This window comes from Gopherus flavomarginatus, chromosome 3, assembly GCF_025201925.1.
Source record: "Gopherus flavomarginatus isolate rGopFla2 chromosome 3, rGopFla2.mat.asm, whole genome shotgun sequence".
NCBI classification, from domain to species: domain Eukaryota; kingdom Metazoa; phylum Chordata; order Testudines; family Testudinidae; genus Gopherus; species Gopherus flavomarginatus.
The window spans coordinates 96,383,212-96,398,556 of record NC_066619.1 but is presented as its reverse complement, the minus strand read 5'-3'; the positions used below and the strand labels follow the sequence as shown (position 1 = coordinate 96,398,556).

At 40.0% G+C, this 15,345-nt stretch overlaps 1 protein-coding gene and 2 long non-coding RNA genes across 4 annotated transcripts in view; 1 reads left to right on the top strand and 2 right to left on the bottom strand.

Moving 5' to 3' along the window:
* The first annotated feature begins 27 nt into the window (after positions 1–27).
* LOC127046799 (uncharacterized) overlaps positions 28–15,345 on the top strand; it is a 37,392-nt gene continuing 22,074 nt past the window's right edge. The window contains exon 1 of the long non-coding RNA XR_007773202.1: positions 28–259. This is a non-coding gene — a long non-coding RNA (uncharacterized LOC127046799). The remainder of the gene's footprint in view (positions 260–15,345) is intronic.
* On the bottom strand, positions 3,083–12,068 carry LOC127046802 (uncharacterized). Its single transcript, XR_007773205.1, has 3 exons — positions 11,986–12,068; positions 11,358–11,453; positions 3,083–3,213 (listed from the first exon to the last, which is right to left on the bottom strand). It is a non-coding gene; the product is annotated as an uncharacterized LOC127046802 (long non-coding RNA).
* PIP5K1B (phosphatidylinositol-4-phosphate 5-kinase type 1 beta) overlaps positions 13,275–15,345 on the bottom strand; it is a 161,151-nt gene continuing 159,080 nt past the window's right edge. Inside the window, exon 15 of one of the 2 annotated variants that reach the window (XM_050944288.1) lies at positions 13,275–15,135. In XM_050944288.1, coding sequence (XP_050800245.1) covers positions 15,133–15,135 — 3 coding nt within the window. In that variant the 3' untranslated portion in view covers positions 13,275–15,132. The remainder of the gene's footprint in view (positions 15,136–15,345) is intronic. The other variant, XM_050944287.1, reaches the window with a different exon arrangement.

The window sequence follows — 15,345 nt, the reverse complement described above, 5'->3', positions numbered from 1 at the left end:
CGCCCAGAGCCCTTGGGGCTATTCCGAGAGCCCCACCCACTCAGTGCCATGGGCCAGCAGCGGCTACACCGCCGCTGGGGCTGCTTGTGTCCCCTCCCGCCTTCTCCTGCCTTTCCTCACTGCGCCCAGCCGGGCAGCTCTCAGCCCCGCTCTGTTCAGCGCTCGGGACGTCGCTGGTCCAAGGCCCTGGCTTTACTAGTTCTGGCTCCGACTAGTCAGTGCTAGCGGCGGCCTCCCCTCCTGCCAGCTTTGGCGCCAGGTGGGTCTCCCTGAATTCGAAAAAGTCTGGTTATAGCCGGGGACAGAGGGCAGCGTGTGACTCCAGGCTGGTTGTACCGCCCGTGCACACTCACTCAAGAGAGCAAAACCTGGGCTAACTCCTTAGACATGCTACATTTCCATCTACACCCAGAAGAGTGGAGGCTGAACTGAATATACTCCGTTTCATTCCTTTCTGATAGAATATATGCATATTTTTTGAAGTATGAAATAATGTGAGAGACAGTCTAGAAAAGCTTTAATGCTACGGAAAATATGCATGATTACAATAAGAAGAACTAAAAACAGAAGAATTGGCAATGGCTAGACCACCTGCCTGTAGTCTCAGAGCTGATCCTGCAGCTCCTGGTTTTTCCCTTGCCCTGCTTCCAGAGCTCATCAAACTACTAGGCACCTCACATTACGAGGACCAAAAGTCTCCAAAGGTTTCCGTCACTTCTGTCCCCTTCCAACAGCCATAGCCACACTTCCAGCTTTCATGGACACAGTAAAGGGAGCACCCCAACCTCGACCATACCGTGTCCCTGAAGGACACCAGAATCTGGTAGATCGTGTTTGGGATTTTCAAAAGTATAAAGTGACTTAGGAACACAGCTCCCAGTGACTTTCAAGAACCTTGCCCTATGTAAACATTTCTGGTGAAATGTTCTTAAGAACAAATGCTTCCATCAAGCTGAAGACAAACTGTGGTTGACCCAGCTATGTAAATGAGATGAACTTTCACAAATGTTATCAAACAAGACCATACACGTTCCTGAAGGAAAAAAAAATCTGAATGTCATTTTTTCCAGATCCTATTGAGTTCAGTCACAATATCAGAACACAGCAAGTAAGATTAAAACTATTGAAGTTCCTCTGTGGAGCAGAAAAAGATCTATTGCTGTTGCATCAGACTTCAGCATGAACACTGCTGCTCATTAGAAATCTGTTTTTCCATTCCCAGAGCAGCTTTTTCACTAATGGTCCAGTAGATGGAGAGCTTGCACTTCCCTCTACTGCAGGGGTTGGTAACCTTTTGGAACTGGTGTGCCGAGTCTTCATTTATTCACTCTCTAATTTAAGGTTTTGCGTGCCAGTAATACATTTTAATGTTTTTAGAAGATCTCTTTCTTTAAGTCAATAATATAACTAAACTATTGTTGTATGTAAAGTAAATAAGGTTTTGAAAATGTTTAAGAAGCTTCATTTAAAATTAAATTAAAATGCAGAGCCCCCCTGGACCGGTGGCCAGGACCCAGGCAGTGCGAGTGCCACTGAAAATCAACTCACGTGCCATAGGTTGCCTACCCCCGCTCTACTGGATGACGCAGGGTGTGTATATTAGAATACATATCCTGCTACAGGATTTTAATTGGGTAGGTAGGGGAAAAAAGTGTGCAGTTTGTAATATACTGTTTAAATCAAGGCCTCATCTACACAGGAAAATGAACCGTATAGCTACTGAGTCTCCCCCTGTGGACACTATTCAAAAATAAAAGTGACATTATTCTAGCATAATTACTGCTCTCACAAAATGGAATAATTATTCCAGAAAAAAAATGACTCATTCTGGAATAATATCCATGAAAGGAGTTATTCTGCAATAGATATTCTGGGCAATTTCCCCCTGTATAGAAAAGACCTTACACTGATCCAGTAAAGGATCCCATGTACTAAAATAGAAAGTGTAATGGAAATAAGTATCCCCTCTAGAAAAAGAGCTTCCCCGTTAAAACAGAGAAATGTGTAATTTCCATTTCTTCCAGAGTGACATTTTAAAATGTAATACAGTCCCAGCTAACATCTGAATTCTGTGAGGTTGCAGTAGTAAATTATTATTTTGATTTCTGTGTACTGCACCTTTAGATTTCTAGGAGTCTGCTGTCTAGAGACGGCAGCTGCAATTTTATGAAGCAGAATAATTTTGCATGTTACAGAGAAGACACACACATTGCTCTTTCTTAGAGACTTTACTTTTGTTCTTTTGTTGTTTTCCTTAACCTGATATAACAGTTCTCAGAAAAATACGTTTTACTCATTAGATCTAGAGAAACATAATATCCATCTAGATATACAAACACACAGTAAATGTTTGCTGGAGCCATCAAAGATCTCACACTTTTCATAGCCATAGCAAATCACCTCACCCTGTTAGCAGCCAGAGTTCCCTACACTGCCTGATTACCAACCTCTCATCCTAGAGGTGCTTGCATTTCGGTGCTATTGTGTTTCTGTTGCCTTTTGATTCCAAAGCATAAATATGACACTCATTTTGTTTCAAGACAGCCCAACCCTCCTTCTTTATATTCTTGTCTCTCCTCTCTTTGCTAAAACTAATGAGGGACACAGTATAAAGGATTAGTGACATTCAAATGTAGTTTTCATTCTGTTTCATCCTCTTTAACACTGCTTTTTTTGTGGTAGTTTCTGTCTGCCCACCCAGGGGCGGATTAGGGTTTTGTGGGGCCTCTGGGCTAGAGCAAGTAGGGGCCTCTCGCCACCCTTTCTGCCTGCATTTCACCCTCTTTCCTCCCCCTGCCACTCCTGCCGTGGAAATGGGGTCAGGATGCAGGGGCTTGCCCTGCTCCACCCACCCATTGGTCACTGTGCCCACCTTAGGCTTGGTCTACATGATTTACTTCTATAACTATGTTACTCAAGGTTTGAAAAATCCACTGCCTTCAGTGATGTAGTTATACTGACCTTAATCCCTCTTGTAGACAGTGCTATGTCGGCAGGAGAGATTCTCCTGCTGAGATAGCTACAGCCTCTCGGGAAGGTGGATTTATTAAGCTGATGGCAGAGCTGCACCAATATACGTTTGTAGTGTAGCACTTCCCAGAGATCTTCAGTAAATTCCAATCCATGACTGAGAAATGTTGGTTTCTCTCTGCTTGAGATGGATCAATTAATTCCTGTAGATGAAGTATCCTCTCTTCATTGTTAGCACTTGCACTAGTCAAGCAGAATGTGTAAATAATAAGCTTGTCAACAACGTTAAAGTTAATGAACCAGCACTTTACAAGACACAGCTGAAGTTAAATGCTTCAGATTAGTAGTAATAGAGAATGATTTCAGCAGTCCTGAGCTGATGGTTTCTGCAGCTTCTGGAGGGATGGTTTTCCTACTCCCTAGTGCTAGACAGACCTCACAATGACTTAAGTAGTTAGAAGTTTCTAAACATTTTCAAATTGCTTTCATGTTACTCTTGAATGTAAATTGAACAGTGACTGTACTACAGCAGTTAGTATTAACACCTCTTTGATTTTGCTTTTAATAAACAAATCCAGTAATAACCTCTATAAAATGGGTGTGTCTCATAAAAGTTAAGGCCCAGATTTGTAAAGGTATGTAGGCCTTTCTGTATGCAGTGTTGCATTGCTTCAGGGGTTTTGGAACCTACATATTTTCAGAAGGGTTCTAGGCACTGAGGAGTCTAAATCACTTCAGATTTAGACTCCTTAGTGCCTAGATTCCTTTTGAAATATTTAGGTTTCTATATCAGTTATGTGTTGTTATACCGAGTGCAATGCCTAAATACCTTTAAAAATCTGTGCTTAAATATGATTTTAAAAAATAGCAATTAAGATCATTTTCTTCTTTTTAAACTATTTTTTCAGGAGATTAAACCTGACTTTCATTCGTCGGTGGACTTACATGCTACGAGTTGCCAAAGTTTTGACATTTCACTAGTAGAGTCATAGAAAGATCTATATTAAGGTTTGTTTGTTTGTACTAACCAGGTTAAAATTTGGCCTATCCACATAATGTTACATGGTTTTCTTCATTTGGATTAACTCCCATACCACACATATAGCACATCAGGCACAATATGTTTCTTTTAAATTGTATGGACTGAAGCATTGTGATATATTTGTACCTGTTTGAACTGCTGTCAAATACTTTCAAGTCTGCTTATATGCTTTTTCTTCCTGGTACTCAGCTGAATAGAGATGGTTTGGATAAAACACTAATATATGCATGCCTTCACCCAAAATTTGAAATGAATCTTTTGTAAGGTTTAAACAAGTTTTAAAATGAGAAGGGAGGGGAGGGGAGGAGAATGGTTTCAGTTGTTCCCTTCGTCTGCACTTTCTGGTTCGAACTCGCTGTGAAAGTATACGTTGAAAGGTTTCAGAGGGGTAGCCGTGTTAGTCTGTATCAGCAAAATCAACGAGGAGTACTTGTGGCACCTTAGAGACTAACACATTTATTTGGGTATAAGCTTTTGTGGGCTAAAACCCACTTCATCAGATGCATGGAGTGGAAAATACAGTAGGCATATTATATATATATATATATATATATATATATATATATATACACACACACACACACACACACACACTACATGAAAAGATGGGAGTTGCCTTACGAAGTGGGGGGTCAGTTCTAAGAAGACAATTCAATTAAAGTGTGTATCACAGGACACCATCATAAGACCTAACCACATTAGCCACACCATCAGGGGCTTGTTTACCTGCACATCTACCAATGTGATAATGCCATCATGTGCCAGCAATGTCCCTCTGCCATGTACATTGGCCAAACCGGACAGTCTTTACGCAAAAGAATAAATGGACACAAATCAGACGTCAAGAATTATAAAATTCAAAAACCAGTCGGAGAACATGTCAACCTCCCTGGTCACTCAACAACAGACTTAAAAGTGGCAATTCTTCCACAAAAAAACTTCAAAAACAGACTCCAATAAGAAACTGCAGAACTAGAATTAATTTGCAAACTGGATACCATCAAATTAGGCCTGAATAAAGACTGGGTGTGGATGGGTCACTACAAAAACTAATTTCCCCATGCTAATTTCCCCCTAGTGTTACTCACACTTTCTTGTCAATTGTTTGAAATGGGCCACCCTGATTACCACTATAAAAGTAATTTTTCCTTCTGTTGGTAATAGCCCACTTTAATTGAATTGTCTTGTTAGAACTGACCCTCCACTTGGTAAGGCAACTCCCATCTTTTCATGTACTCTGTATATATATCTTCCTACTATATTTTCCACTCCATGCATCTGATGAAGTGGGTTTTAGCCCACAAAAGCTTATGCCCAAATACATTTGTTAGTCTCTAAGGTGCCACAAGTACTCATTGTTGTAAATACTGAAAGGCTGTTATTGAATTCCCAGACCAATCTTGCTAGAAAGCTTAATGTCATGAGGTCTGACCATAAAGTAGAGTAGAGGCAATTAGAGGTGAGGATTATCAAATTAAGAATTGCCAGGCTGGATCAGGCCTGTAGTCTGATTAGTGCTGTATTCTGTCTCTGACAGTGCCCAGCATCAGAGGATTCAGAGAAAGGTACAAGAAATCTCATATTAGGCAGATGTGGGATAATCTACTCTCCCATTAAAAGTTTATCTATGCAGGGAAATTACTGGAATAAGATATTCTAGAACAGCAACAGCAGAATAGTTTAATTTCCCCATGTACACTAGCCCTATTCTCCTTCTAGTCCCTGACAGAGATTAAACTCTGAAGCCTGAGGTTTAACCTCTCTTCCAAAAATTGGTTAGTGTTTCTAACAACTCTGGATATTCATAGATTATAAAACTACAGGATCATATAAACCATTTGATCATCTCATAGACTCAGACTTTAAGGTCAGAAGGGACCATTATGATCAATCATCTAGTTTGACGTCCTGTGTAACACAGCCTGATTGAAATCCTGTTTAAACTGCAGCATCTCTTTTAGAAAAACCATTCAATTTTTATTTAAAAATTCCTAGTGATAGAGAATCCACCACAAGCCTTGGTAAATTGTTCCAACTGTTAATTACCCTCACTGTTGTTAATTTGCACCTTAGTTCCAGTCTGAATTTGTCTAGCTTCAACTTCTAGCTGTTGGATCCTGTTATACTTTTGCCTGCTAGATTGATAGCAGAGGACTGTTCAAATTTTGTTTCTGTAACAGGGTTCACACTGTGCTCCTGAGTATTCAGCCCCTGGGCCTCCCTCTTCAATGAGTCAGAGACACTTCAGTCTAATGCAACACCCATCAGGGATGGCTTTAGGCCTATTCCACCAATTCCCCCAAATTGGGCCCCGCACTTCCTAAAGCTGGCCCTGACACCCATGCTCTTTATTCTCAAAAGGTTTCCCACCACCAGTTCCCAACTATATACAGGCTTCAGAGCTACTTTGCCTACAACAGGGCTGACCAGCAACAGACTACAAGGAGCCTGTTCCCACTTCCTTCTGGGCCTGACCTTTCTCTTTCCCTCCCCTATCTCTGGCTTCCTCCCAGCCTAATAAGACTGGCAGGTGCAGCCAGGCAGGCACTGGGCTATTCACCCAGCCCCAATCCATTCCTCTTGATTAGGGCTGGAGTGGCAGGAGATGATTAAGGGCTTCCCCGCCAGCACCGTGCCACAGTTTCTCATGTAGGTACTTAAGGACTGAGCAAGTTATTCTCGTTATCCAGATGTGTCTCATTCCTTTGTAAATCTTGTGAAGCGTTTGGCCTCAGTAACATCCCACAATAATGAATTCCACATTAGCACTTGAGAAGCTTGTTACTGTCCTGGGTGAATCTTCACCCCCCGCCAATGGACAGCTACCAGTCTGCTCTACTGGACCCCACCTTTGGATGCTTCTAAGTGAGACTATATTTTAGTAAAAGTCATGCACAGGTCACAGGCAGTAAACAAAAATTCATGGTGCATGATCTGTCCATGACTTGTACTATATACCCTTAACTAAAACTTGGGCAGGGGGCTGTGGATGTTCTGGGGGGTGGTCTGGGGGTGTGTGTGTCCCAGGACCCTCCATGTGCCTGGAGTGCAGGGGGCTAAGAACAACCCCCAACTCATGTGCCTACCCCCAAGACTCCCCACCCACCCAGGGCAGGTGGGGGTTCTGCAACTTCATACCGGCTCCCCACAGCTGCCTGCGCAGCTCTTCCCAACCTGATTCTGGCTGGGGTGGGGCCTTGGAGTCGCAGCCTGGCCATGGTAAGAGCTGCATGGGCAGTTGTGAGGTGCCATGGAGTTGCGGACCCTGCATCTGCCCCGGGTGGGGGAAGGGAGGGGCAGGACCCCAGGCAGAATGGGAGAGCTAGCCAAGGGCTAGCTTATGGAAGCCTGCTGGTCACCCACTGTCCATGGACAAACTGGAGAAGAGCAGGGGGCTGTTGGGCCTTGCCCCCTACCATCACAAGTAATCCCATTATATAGTGCACTCAAATTTGTTCAACGCTCTTTTGCAACTGATTAAGTTGTTTGTCCCCACAGATGGTGTTCCAGAACCTCACCCCTTGGATGGTTAGCAACATTCTTCTAATTTCCAACCTGAATTTGTTCATGGCCAGTTTATATTCACTTGTTCTTATACCAATATTGTTGTTTAGCTTAAATAGCTCTTCATCCTCCCTGGGATTTACCCCCCTACTATCTAGAGAGAGCAATCATGTCTCTTCTTGAGCTTCTTTTTGCTAGACTAAACCAGCCAAGCTCCTCCTGTCATTTCTCATCAAATAGACCCTCTAGTCTCCTGATCATCTTAGTATCTCTTCTCTGCACCTTTTCCAGTTTAAATTAATTTTTCTCAAACACCCTTAGATCTTTGTCCCGTGCTTTGCTGCACACTGGGCTACCCACGTTTGCCATCCTTGCCTGTCAACTGCCTTTCTCTCCAAATCTTCTCATTTCAGGTTGAGGTGCTTGATGTCATTCAGAACTGTTTGTTTCCATGTTAATTGTGGTCTTCTTTTTCTTCTTGTGTTTTCTGGCTTCCATTCAAGGGCGGTATTTGGTAAGTGTTCTTTTATCATTCCCAGCACATATCCCAGCCACTGATGTCTTCTTTACTAGATTTGTGAGAGGGTGCCTTATCCAGTCATTTTTCTGACTTCATTTGTCTTCCTGTCTCTATATATTATTCCCAATATTCTTCTCAGACATTTGTGATGAAATGCATCCAGCTTTTGCATCTATTTCTTGGTAAGTTGCCATGTCTCACTGCTATCTGTTGTTCATAACCTTAGTCCCAGATTTGGACCTTAGCGTCCAAAATATGGGGGTTAGCATGAAAACCTCCAAGCTTAGTTACCAGCTTGGACCTGGTACCTGCTGCCACCACCCAAAAAATTAGAGTGTTTTGGGGCACTCTGGTCCCCCTGAAAAACCTTCCCTGGGGACCCCAAGACCCAAATCCCTTGAGTCTCACAACAAAGGGAAATAATCCTTTTTCCCTTCCCCCCTCCAGGTGCTCCTGGAGAGATACACAGACACAAGCTCTGTGAAACTACACAGAGTGACTCCCCCTCTCTGTTTCCAGTCCTGGAAACAAAAAAAGTACTTTCCTATTCCCCCAGAGGGAATGCAAAATCAGGCTAGCAAATCCAACACACAGATCTCCCCCCTGATTTCTTCCTCCCACCAATTCCCTGGTGAGTACAGACTCAATTTCCCTGAAGTAAAGAAAAACTCCAACAGGTCTTAAAAGAAAGCTTTATATAAAAAGAAAGAAAAATACATACAAATGGGCTCTCTGTATTAAGATGATACAATACAGGGTCAATTGCTTAAAAGAATATTGAATAAACAGCCTTATTCAAAAAGAATACAAATCAAAGCACTCCAGCACTTATATTCATGCAAATACCAAAGAAAAGAAACCATATAACTTACTATCTGATCTCTTTGTCCTTACACTTAGAAACAGAAGACTAGAAAGTAGAAACTGCTTCTCCAAAGCTCAGAGAAAACAGGTAGACAGACAAAAGACTCAGACACACAATTCCCTCCACCCAGAGTTGAAAAAATCCGGTTTCCTGATTGGTCCTCTGGTCAGGTGCTTCAGGTGAAAGAGACATTAACCCTTAGCTATCTGTTTATGACAGATGGCGATAACAATTGCTTTGTACACATTCAGTTTTGTCTTGAGGGGTTTGTTTTTGAGTCTTCCAAATGCAGCTTTTGCCTTCCTGATTCTTATTTCCTTGGAACAAGTACCACCTTGGCCCATGGTACTTTAAGATACATAAAATTGTCCACCTCCTCCAGTTTCCATTTTTCAATTTTGATTTCTGTCCCTATAATCCCCATTAACATGACTTTACATTTCTTTGCATTGTATCTCAAACCTATCTTCTCCATTACTACTTTTACTTGGTTTGTGCATTTTTGTAGTCTGTTGGCATCTTCCTTGAGTGATGTCATCAGCAAAACCTAGATCAAATAGCCTTGAATTGTTCCATTTTAGGCCATTTGTATCACTGTTGCATTGTTTTAATCCATAGTCGATTACTAGCATAAACAAAAAGGGAGACAGGACAACCCTTGCCTTACAGCTGTCTTGATACTGAATGGCTTACTCAATCCATTTTCCATTTTAATGCAGCATTTTGAGTTGGTATAGAATGTTTATTAAACATAGGTGACCAGAATTGTACACAGTATTCCAAATGAGGTCTTATTAGTGCTTTGTATAACAGCATTTATGCTTCTCTCTCTCTATTGGAACTGCCTCACCTAATATATCCTAGGATCGCATATGCCTTTTTCACAGGTGGCTCAGTCATCCTGTGATCAGCTCACATGCCCAGTATCTCTCTCCTGCTCTGTGGTTTCCAACTGATGAGCCCCCAGTTTGCAGTAGAAATTTTTACTATTAGACCCTAAGTTCATGGCGTTGTACTTTGTACTATTGAATTTCATCCCATTTCTGCCACTTGTTTTCGAGGTCATCCAGATCATCCTGTGTAATACTCCAATCTTCCTCTCTATTGACAATTTCTCCCAACTTTGTATCATCAGCAGTTTTCATTAGTACACTCCTACTTTTTGTGCCAAGGTCACTAAAAAAATAAACAAGCTTTTTCCCAAGATTGATTCTTGAAGAACTCCACTAGTAACCTCCTTCCAGTTCAATAATTCACCTTTCAGCATAACTGAGTGCCTTCTCCCCTTTAGCCTGTTCCTTATCCATCTTACAATTCTTGTACTGATCTGCTTCTTCCCTAATTTCACTAAATAATTTCCTCTGTGGTACTGTGATAAATGCTTTGCTGAAGTCCATGAATATTAGATCTACTGCACTTCCCTTACCTGAAAAAAATCAGTTATTTTCTCAAAGAAAGAAATCAGGGTAGTCTGGCATGATCAACCTGCCTTTTTAAAACATGTGTTGCATTACATTCCCTTTACCATTTATCTTTGTGAATTATTCTTTCCTTCACAATTTGTTCTAAAAGAGAAGATATTCACCCTGTGCAGTAACTGAGGTTCTTTAATGATTTTGCCTTTAGTGTGGACAAAGATAATTGACTAACAAAGTTAAACAAATTGTTTTTTCTCCAGTATAGAAAGCAAATGTCATCGGCAAAATTGTCTAAATTTATCACAAGAAAGGGAAAAGAGGAGTCTTATTTAGCTACCTTCTCTGCAATTCTTTGAAATTATACTGTGGTGAGAATGTTTGGGAATGAAATTGATGTTCTATACTTCAGACCAGATTTTCAGAAGTATCCACTTGCAGTGTTACAAACTACAGCTGCTTTGTGCTTGCAAATATAATAGTTACAGTCTATCAATTTGTGTGTGCCCAGTATAGTTCATATGCACAAAACTAAGTTTTGAATGTGCGGAGTCACTCACTAAAGCTTGAGTGCACAAAATTCCAAAGTAATCACAGAGACTGGGTTGTGTTCTAATGAAGGATAAACTAATTTATTGAGTGGATAAGTGACTAAAAGCAGGAATGAATGAATGAATGAATGAATGAAGAGGCAACCAATTGTATATGCCAGTTGTCTGTATTGAAAGAGTCTTGTTTAGCTAATATCGGAAAGCTGAAATAATGTTTTGAAGGTTGTGTGTGTGTGAGAGAATTTATAATTTATGATTTTTGGAATGTTTCCCTCATTAAACATTGCAATTATTGTTACTTGGATTTCTCATTGTTTCTTTTACCCCCTTCAGAACAAAGAACCAAGTCAGTCTTTTCATTTATAATTTATAATACCATTTGCCTTTTATATGCCGAACACAAAATATGCTGAACACAAAAATGTTATATGCTGTTCACAAAAATAGCTTCAGATCAGCAAATTAAGTGTGAAATTAAAAGACTACTTACCAAAAGCCAGCCAAATGTCTAGTTCTAATATCACACGCATCTTTAGGTAATTAATTCCAAATAGAAGGGGCTTAGTACAGCTAAAAAGGCATAATGCTGTAGACAGAGTTCAGGAATATTTAGCCAGTCATGCTCACCCATGCTTATTAATTCTTAAGCAGAGAGGTTTTTGTTGTTGTTTTTTCCCCTCTTGAGGTTGTGCACAGTATCTTTGAATTTGTCCTGATTAAGCTAAGGGTAAAACTCAACACCCCAACACAGTGGCATTAAATTCTTAAAGTGATATTTGCTTTAGCACAGAGAATAGCACAAGGCCTATTCACTACTTAAGTCTTTAAAATAGAGCTTAAGTGATGCACAGGTTGCATGCTGCCTCTCTGCATAGGGATGAATTTTACCTTCCATGTCTAATGCTCTATACCACTGAACCCTTCTGTGTCTTAATCTCCCCCACCTGAAAAATGAGAGCAACAATACCCATCTCTTAAAAGCGTGTTGAGCCCCTGGGGGATGTTCCTATATAGAGTTCAAAGCTTTAATATTTTTTAAATCATGCAAGTCCCACAAGGGACTTAAATCATGTAAAGTAATTATAGAAAGTTGAAAAAAAAATCGGTAAAAACCATACCACACATCATTTCTCTAAGCGCTCTGCATGCCGATTTCCATGGTCTTCTACAAGAGTTTCACATAAAAAGGAGTTGTGTGCAGGGTCAGGCCTTTTATTTATAGTCTGGAAAAAGCAGATAGAATATTGAAAGCAAATGTGCACGTCATTGTGAAATGACTCAACAAGTGGCATATGTGCTGAATAGACAGAGTGCTGCTGATTTGCTCTTTATCACTGTCTGCTGTTCACTGGCTTGAGGCACGTAATGGTGAAAGATATCCTGTGGTATAGTAAAGCCAACACCACCTAAATAATATAAATAATAATATATCAAAGTAGGAGTTTGGTGGTTTTCTCAGTACTGAAATTTTAGAAGAGGTGCAGAAGTATCCAGTTTTTCAGTCAAGGGAATATGCCACAAAATCGTGTTAAATGCAAATGACACCTTGATTTACTTTTCTGCCCAAGAATTCCACAGGATTACAGAACAGTATCAGTTACAAGGTCACATATAACAAGCCTAAATTATTCCCCATACGTTCCCCTAGTAGACATCAACTATCTGCCTTTTCTTCTGGGAGGTTCATATTTAAATTAAAGAATTGAAATACCTGCGTATACACATTTCTGTGTCCTACTTCACATTTTGTTCCCTATAGGATGTTCTATCTGCCCAGACCTGAAGAAATAAGCTAAGATGACCCTCTTCTAGACCAGAAAACCTAATATTTGGTGACCAAGTCTTCTTGCACATATTTTATTTTTTTCTGGCAGGTGTCCCCTTCTTAACTCTTATTGATGTGCATAAAATGATCCTTCAAAAACTTACTTAAAAGCCTTCTGTGCAAACTAAATAGCATCCAGTTACTTAAGGGTGAGACATGCAGAGTCCTTCCAAACCTATTTTGTAGTAAGATTTTCTCATACGGTTTCAGGCATTAGAGCGCATTAGACCTTCTCTGGGTCAGGCTTGAACCATTGGCCATCAGGAGTGCTCCACTGGACTTCCTTTCACAAAGTCCATTGTCTACACTGATTGGAAAATCATATCAACAGGAACACAGTAATGCACACTTAGAATGCGAACCTTAGAAAGAAAAGAATCTTTCCATTAATACTTGTAATCTAACCTGGATTTTCTTTTGTCTGCATTGGATGGCTGTTTCTATTCAAGGGGGAAAGCAGGCAATGCTGGGGTGACAGTAAATAAAACACACTGAACATGATATGTAATCTTTTTATGTGGAGCAAATTCCCACTGAAGATTACAGCATTTTCATTTATAAAGCCTTTTAAGCAGCTACACAGAAGAAAGCATGTTATTTGAGAATTACACAATATAAAAATGCATCCTTACATAGACAGGTCACTTTTCAATACATTTCTTTTTTCTGGGGTCTTGCTAAGGATAAGTGATTTGGGCATTCTGTAGTGCTAGAGGTAACTGGAAAACTGACATGAATCTACCAAGAAAAATTAAGCATCTATCTGTTTTGAAAAAAGTCTCTGATGCCAAAAACTAGGAATTTTGGTTTTTTATGAAACAACATTTCAGTGAAATTTATTTTGTACATAGACATATTCTATATTTGTTATAAATTATGCAGTAAGCAGGAGGCAGTTATCCCACATGTACACATTATATGCAGCAGTTTTGCTCACAGGGCATAGATCTCTCTGTTGCTTAAGATCCAGGGCGCCACTGGGAACGGTCATCTTCCTGAGAGTGGATAAAGCACAGAGCTAGGAATTAGGAGATGAGGTTCTAGTCCTGGCCCTGCCACTGATTTTCTATGTACTTGAACAAATTGTATGACCTGGATTTGTCCATCCCATCTGTAAAACGGGGATAATAGTCACCTACTTCACAAAGGTACAGAGGTTTAATTTGTTAATGTTGGGGAAAATCCTCACATTGCAGGTTCTACAGAAGTCCCAGCTCCAGTGTGTTATGCTTTATCCACTCTGCAAGGAATGTGATTTTTGGGAGAGAGAGAATCATCCCCAATAGTTTCCATACACCTTAAAGAGACATTTGTGAAGTTCCTAAATATGCTCCCACATCAAGGTCTGTATTCTTAGAATGATGCTTAGCAGACCTTACCCTGCTATGACTAATGTCTGCTCCTATGTGGAACCAGAATGCTTCTACCTCTTTTTGCCTGGCAATTGTTGCACATGGTTAGAGGTCTGCAACATTTATCAAAACATACATGTTGCATCTGTTCCTTTGCCTTTCTCCTTCTAGTAAACTGTGTTTTCCACCCTCTTTTCTATGTGAGGCGATATGGGACAGATTACCTGTTATATACTGTTTGGCATAGTGTATAAATAATGATTCTCTTAGAAAGGGTCAGAAGGACAAGAACAGGAAGTGTATAGACCAGAAACAGCTTGAGACGATGCACCATAGGTTTTGAGAACAAAATATTTTATTTGTCAATAAAACTATAGTTTACAGTAGTATTTACTAAATAAATTACATAATTTCTCTTTTACAAGCAATAAACTAAATCACACATTTCAAATAATGTATGTACACAACATAAGGCCTTGTTATAAATAGCTTTTCTTCTCATTTCACTAACAAACAGTGAAAATATCTTTAGAGGCTATTGTCCATAAAGTAAGTGCGGACATTTACATTAATCCTTGTTTGAAATCAATTTGGACTTCCAACAATATGGGCCTAAGTAATTATGATTCCAGGGGAGAAAAAAGTGGAATTAATTTTATTTACCACTGTATTGATGATGGATCTTTAAATAGGTAAAGCAGATTACATATTTTGCTTGTACACAATCACTGAATACATGCAAATGAAATCATGAGAGTCAATAGGAAAATATCACTTTCAAGTCCAAAAAAGGTGATTGGCACTAGTATAGAAAGCATCTTAAATACAGTTTATGCAGTTCTTCACAGTTTAGCAAGCAACAGCACATGATAGCAAAGTGTGGAATGTTTCATGTTACATCTGTCGAGTCTAGCTATCATTTCCACTGTTCAAGGTTTCCATGACATTTCTCAAGAGAGAAGTTCCACTGATTATTACTCTATTAGGCTCAGCAAATTCTTCTCTTTAAATCAGGAGTGCAGAAAGTGCTCTTCATCAACCATGGTCTCTTCTTATCCACTTTTACTTTGATTTTCTTTTATTCCCTATTACTGGAAATAGAAAATAATTTAAGAGGTCAGGAGGTTTTGTTTCTTTATTCTGCACTTTATAAAATAGTAATTGGATAAAATCTTTCTGTGACCAAAAGCACCCCCTATAGTCACATCCTACACATTATCGTAATAATCTTTGTGCAAAATATGCCTTGCAAGGTATCATTCATAAACTAGTAACACACTGATCATGAATATTCTTATGTA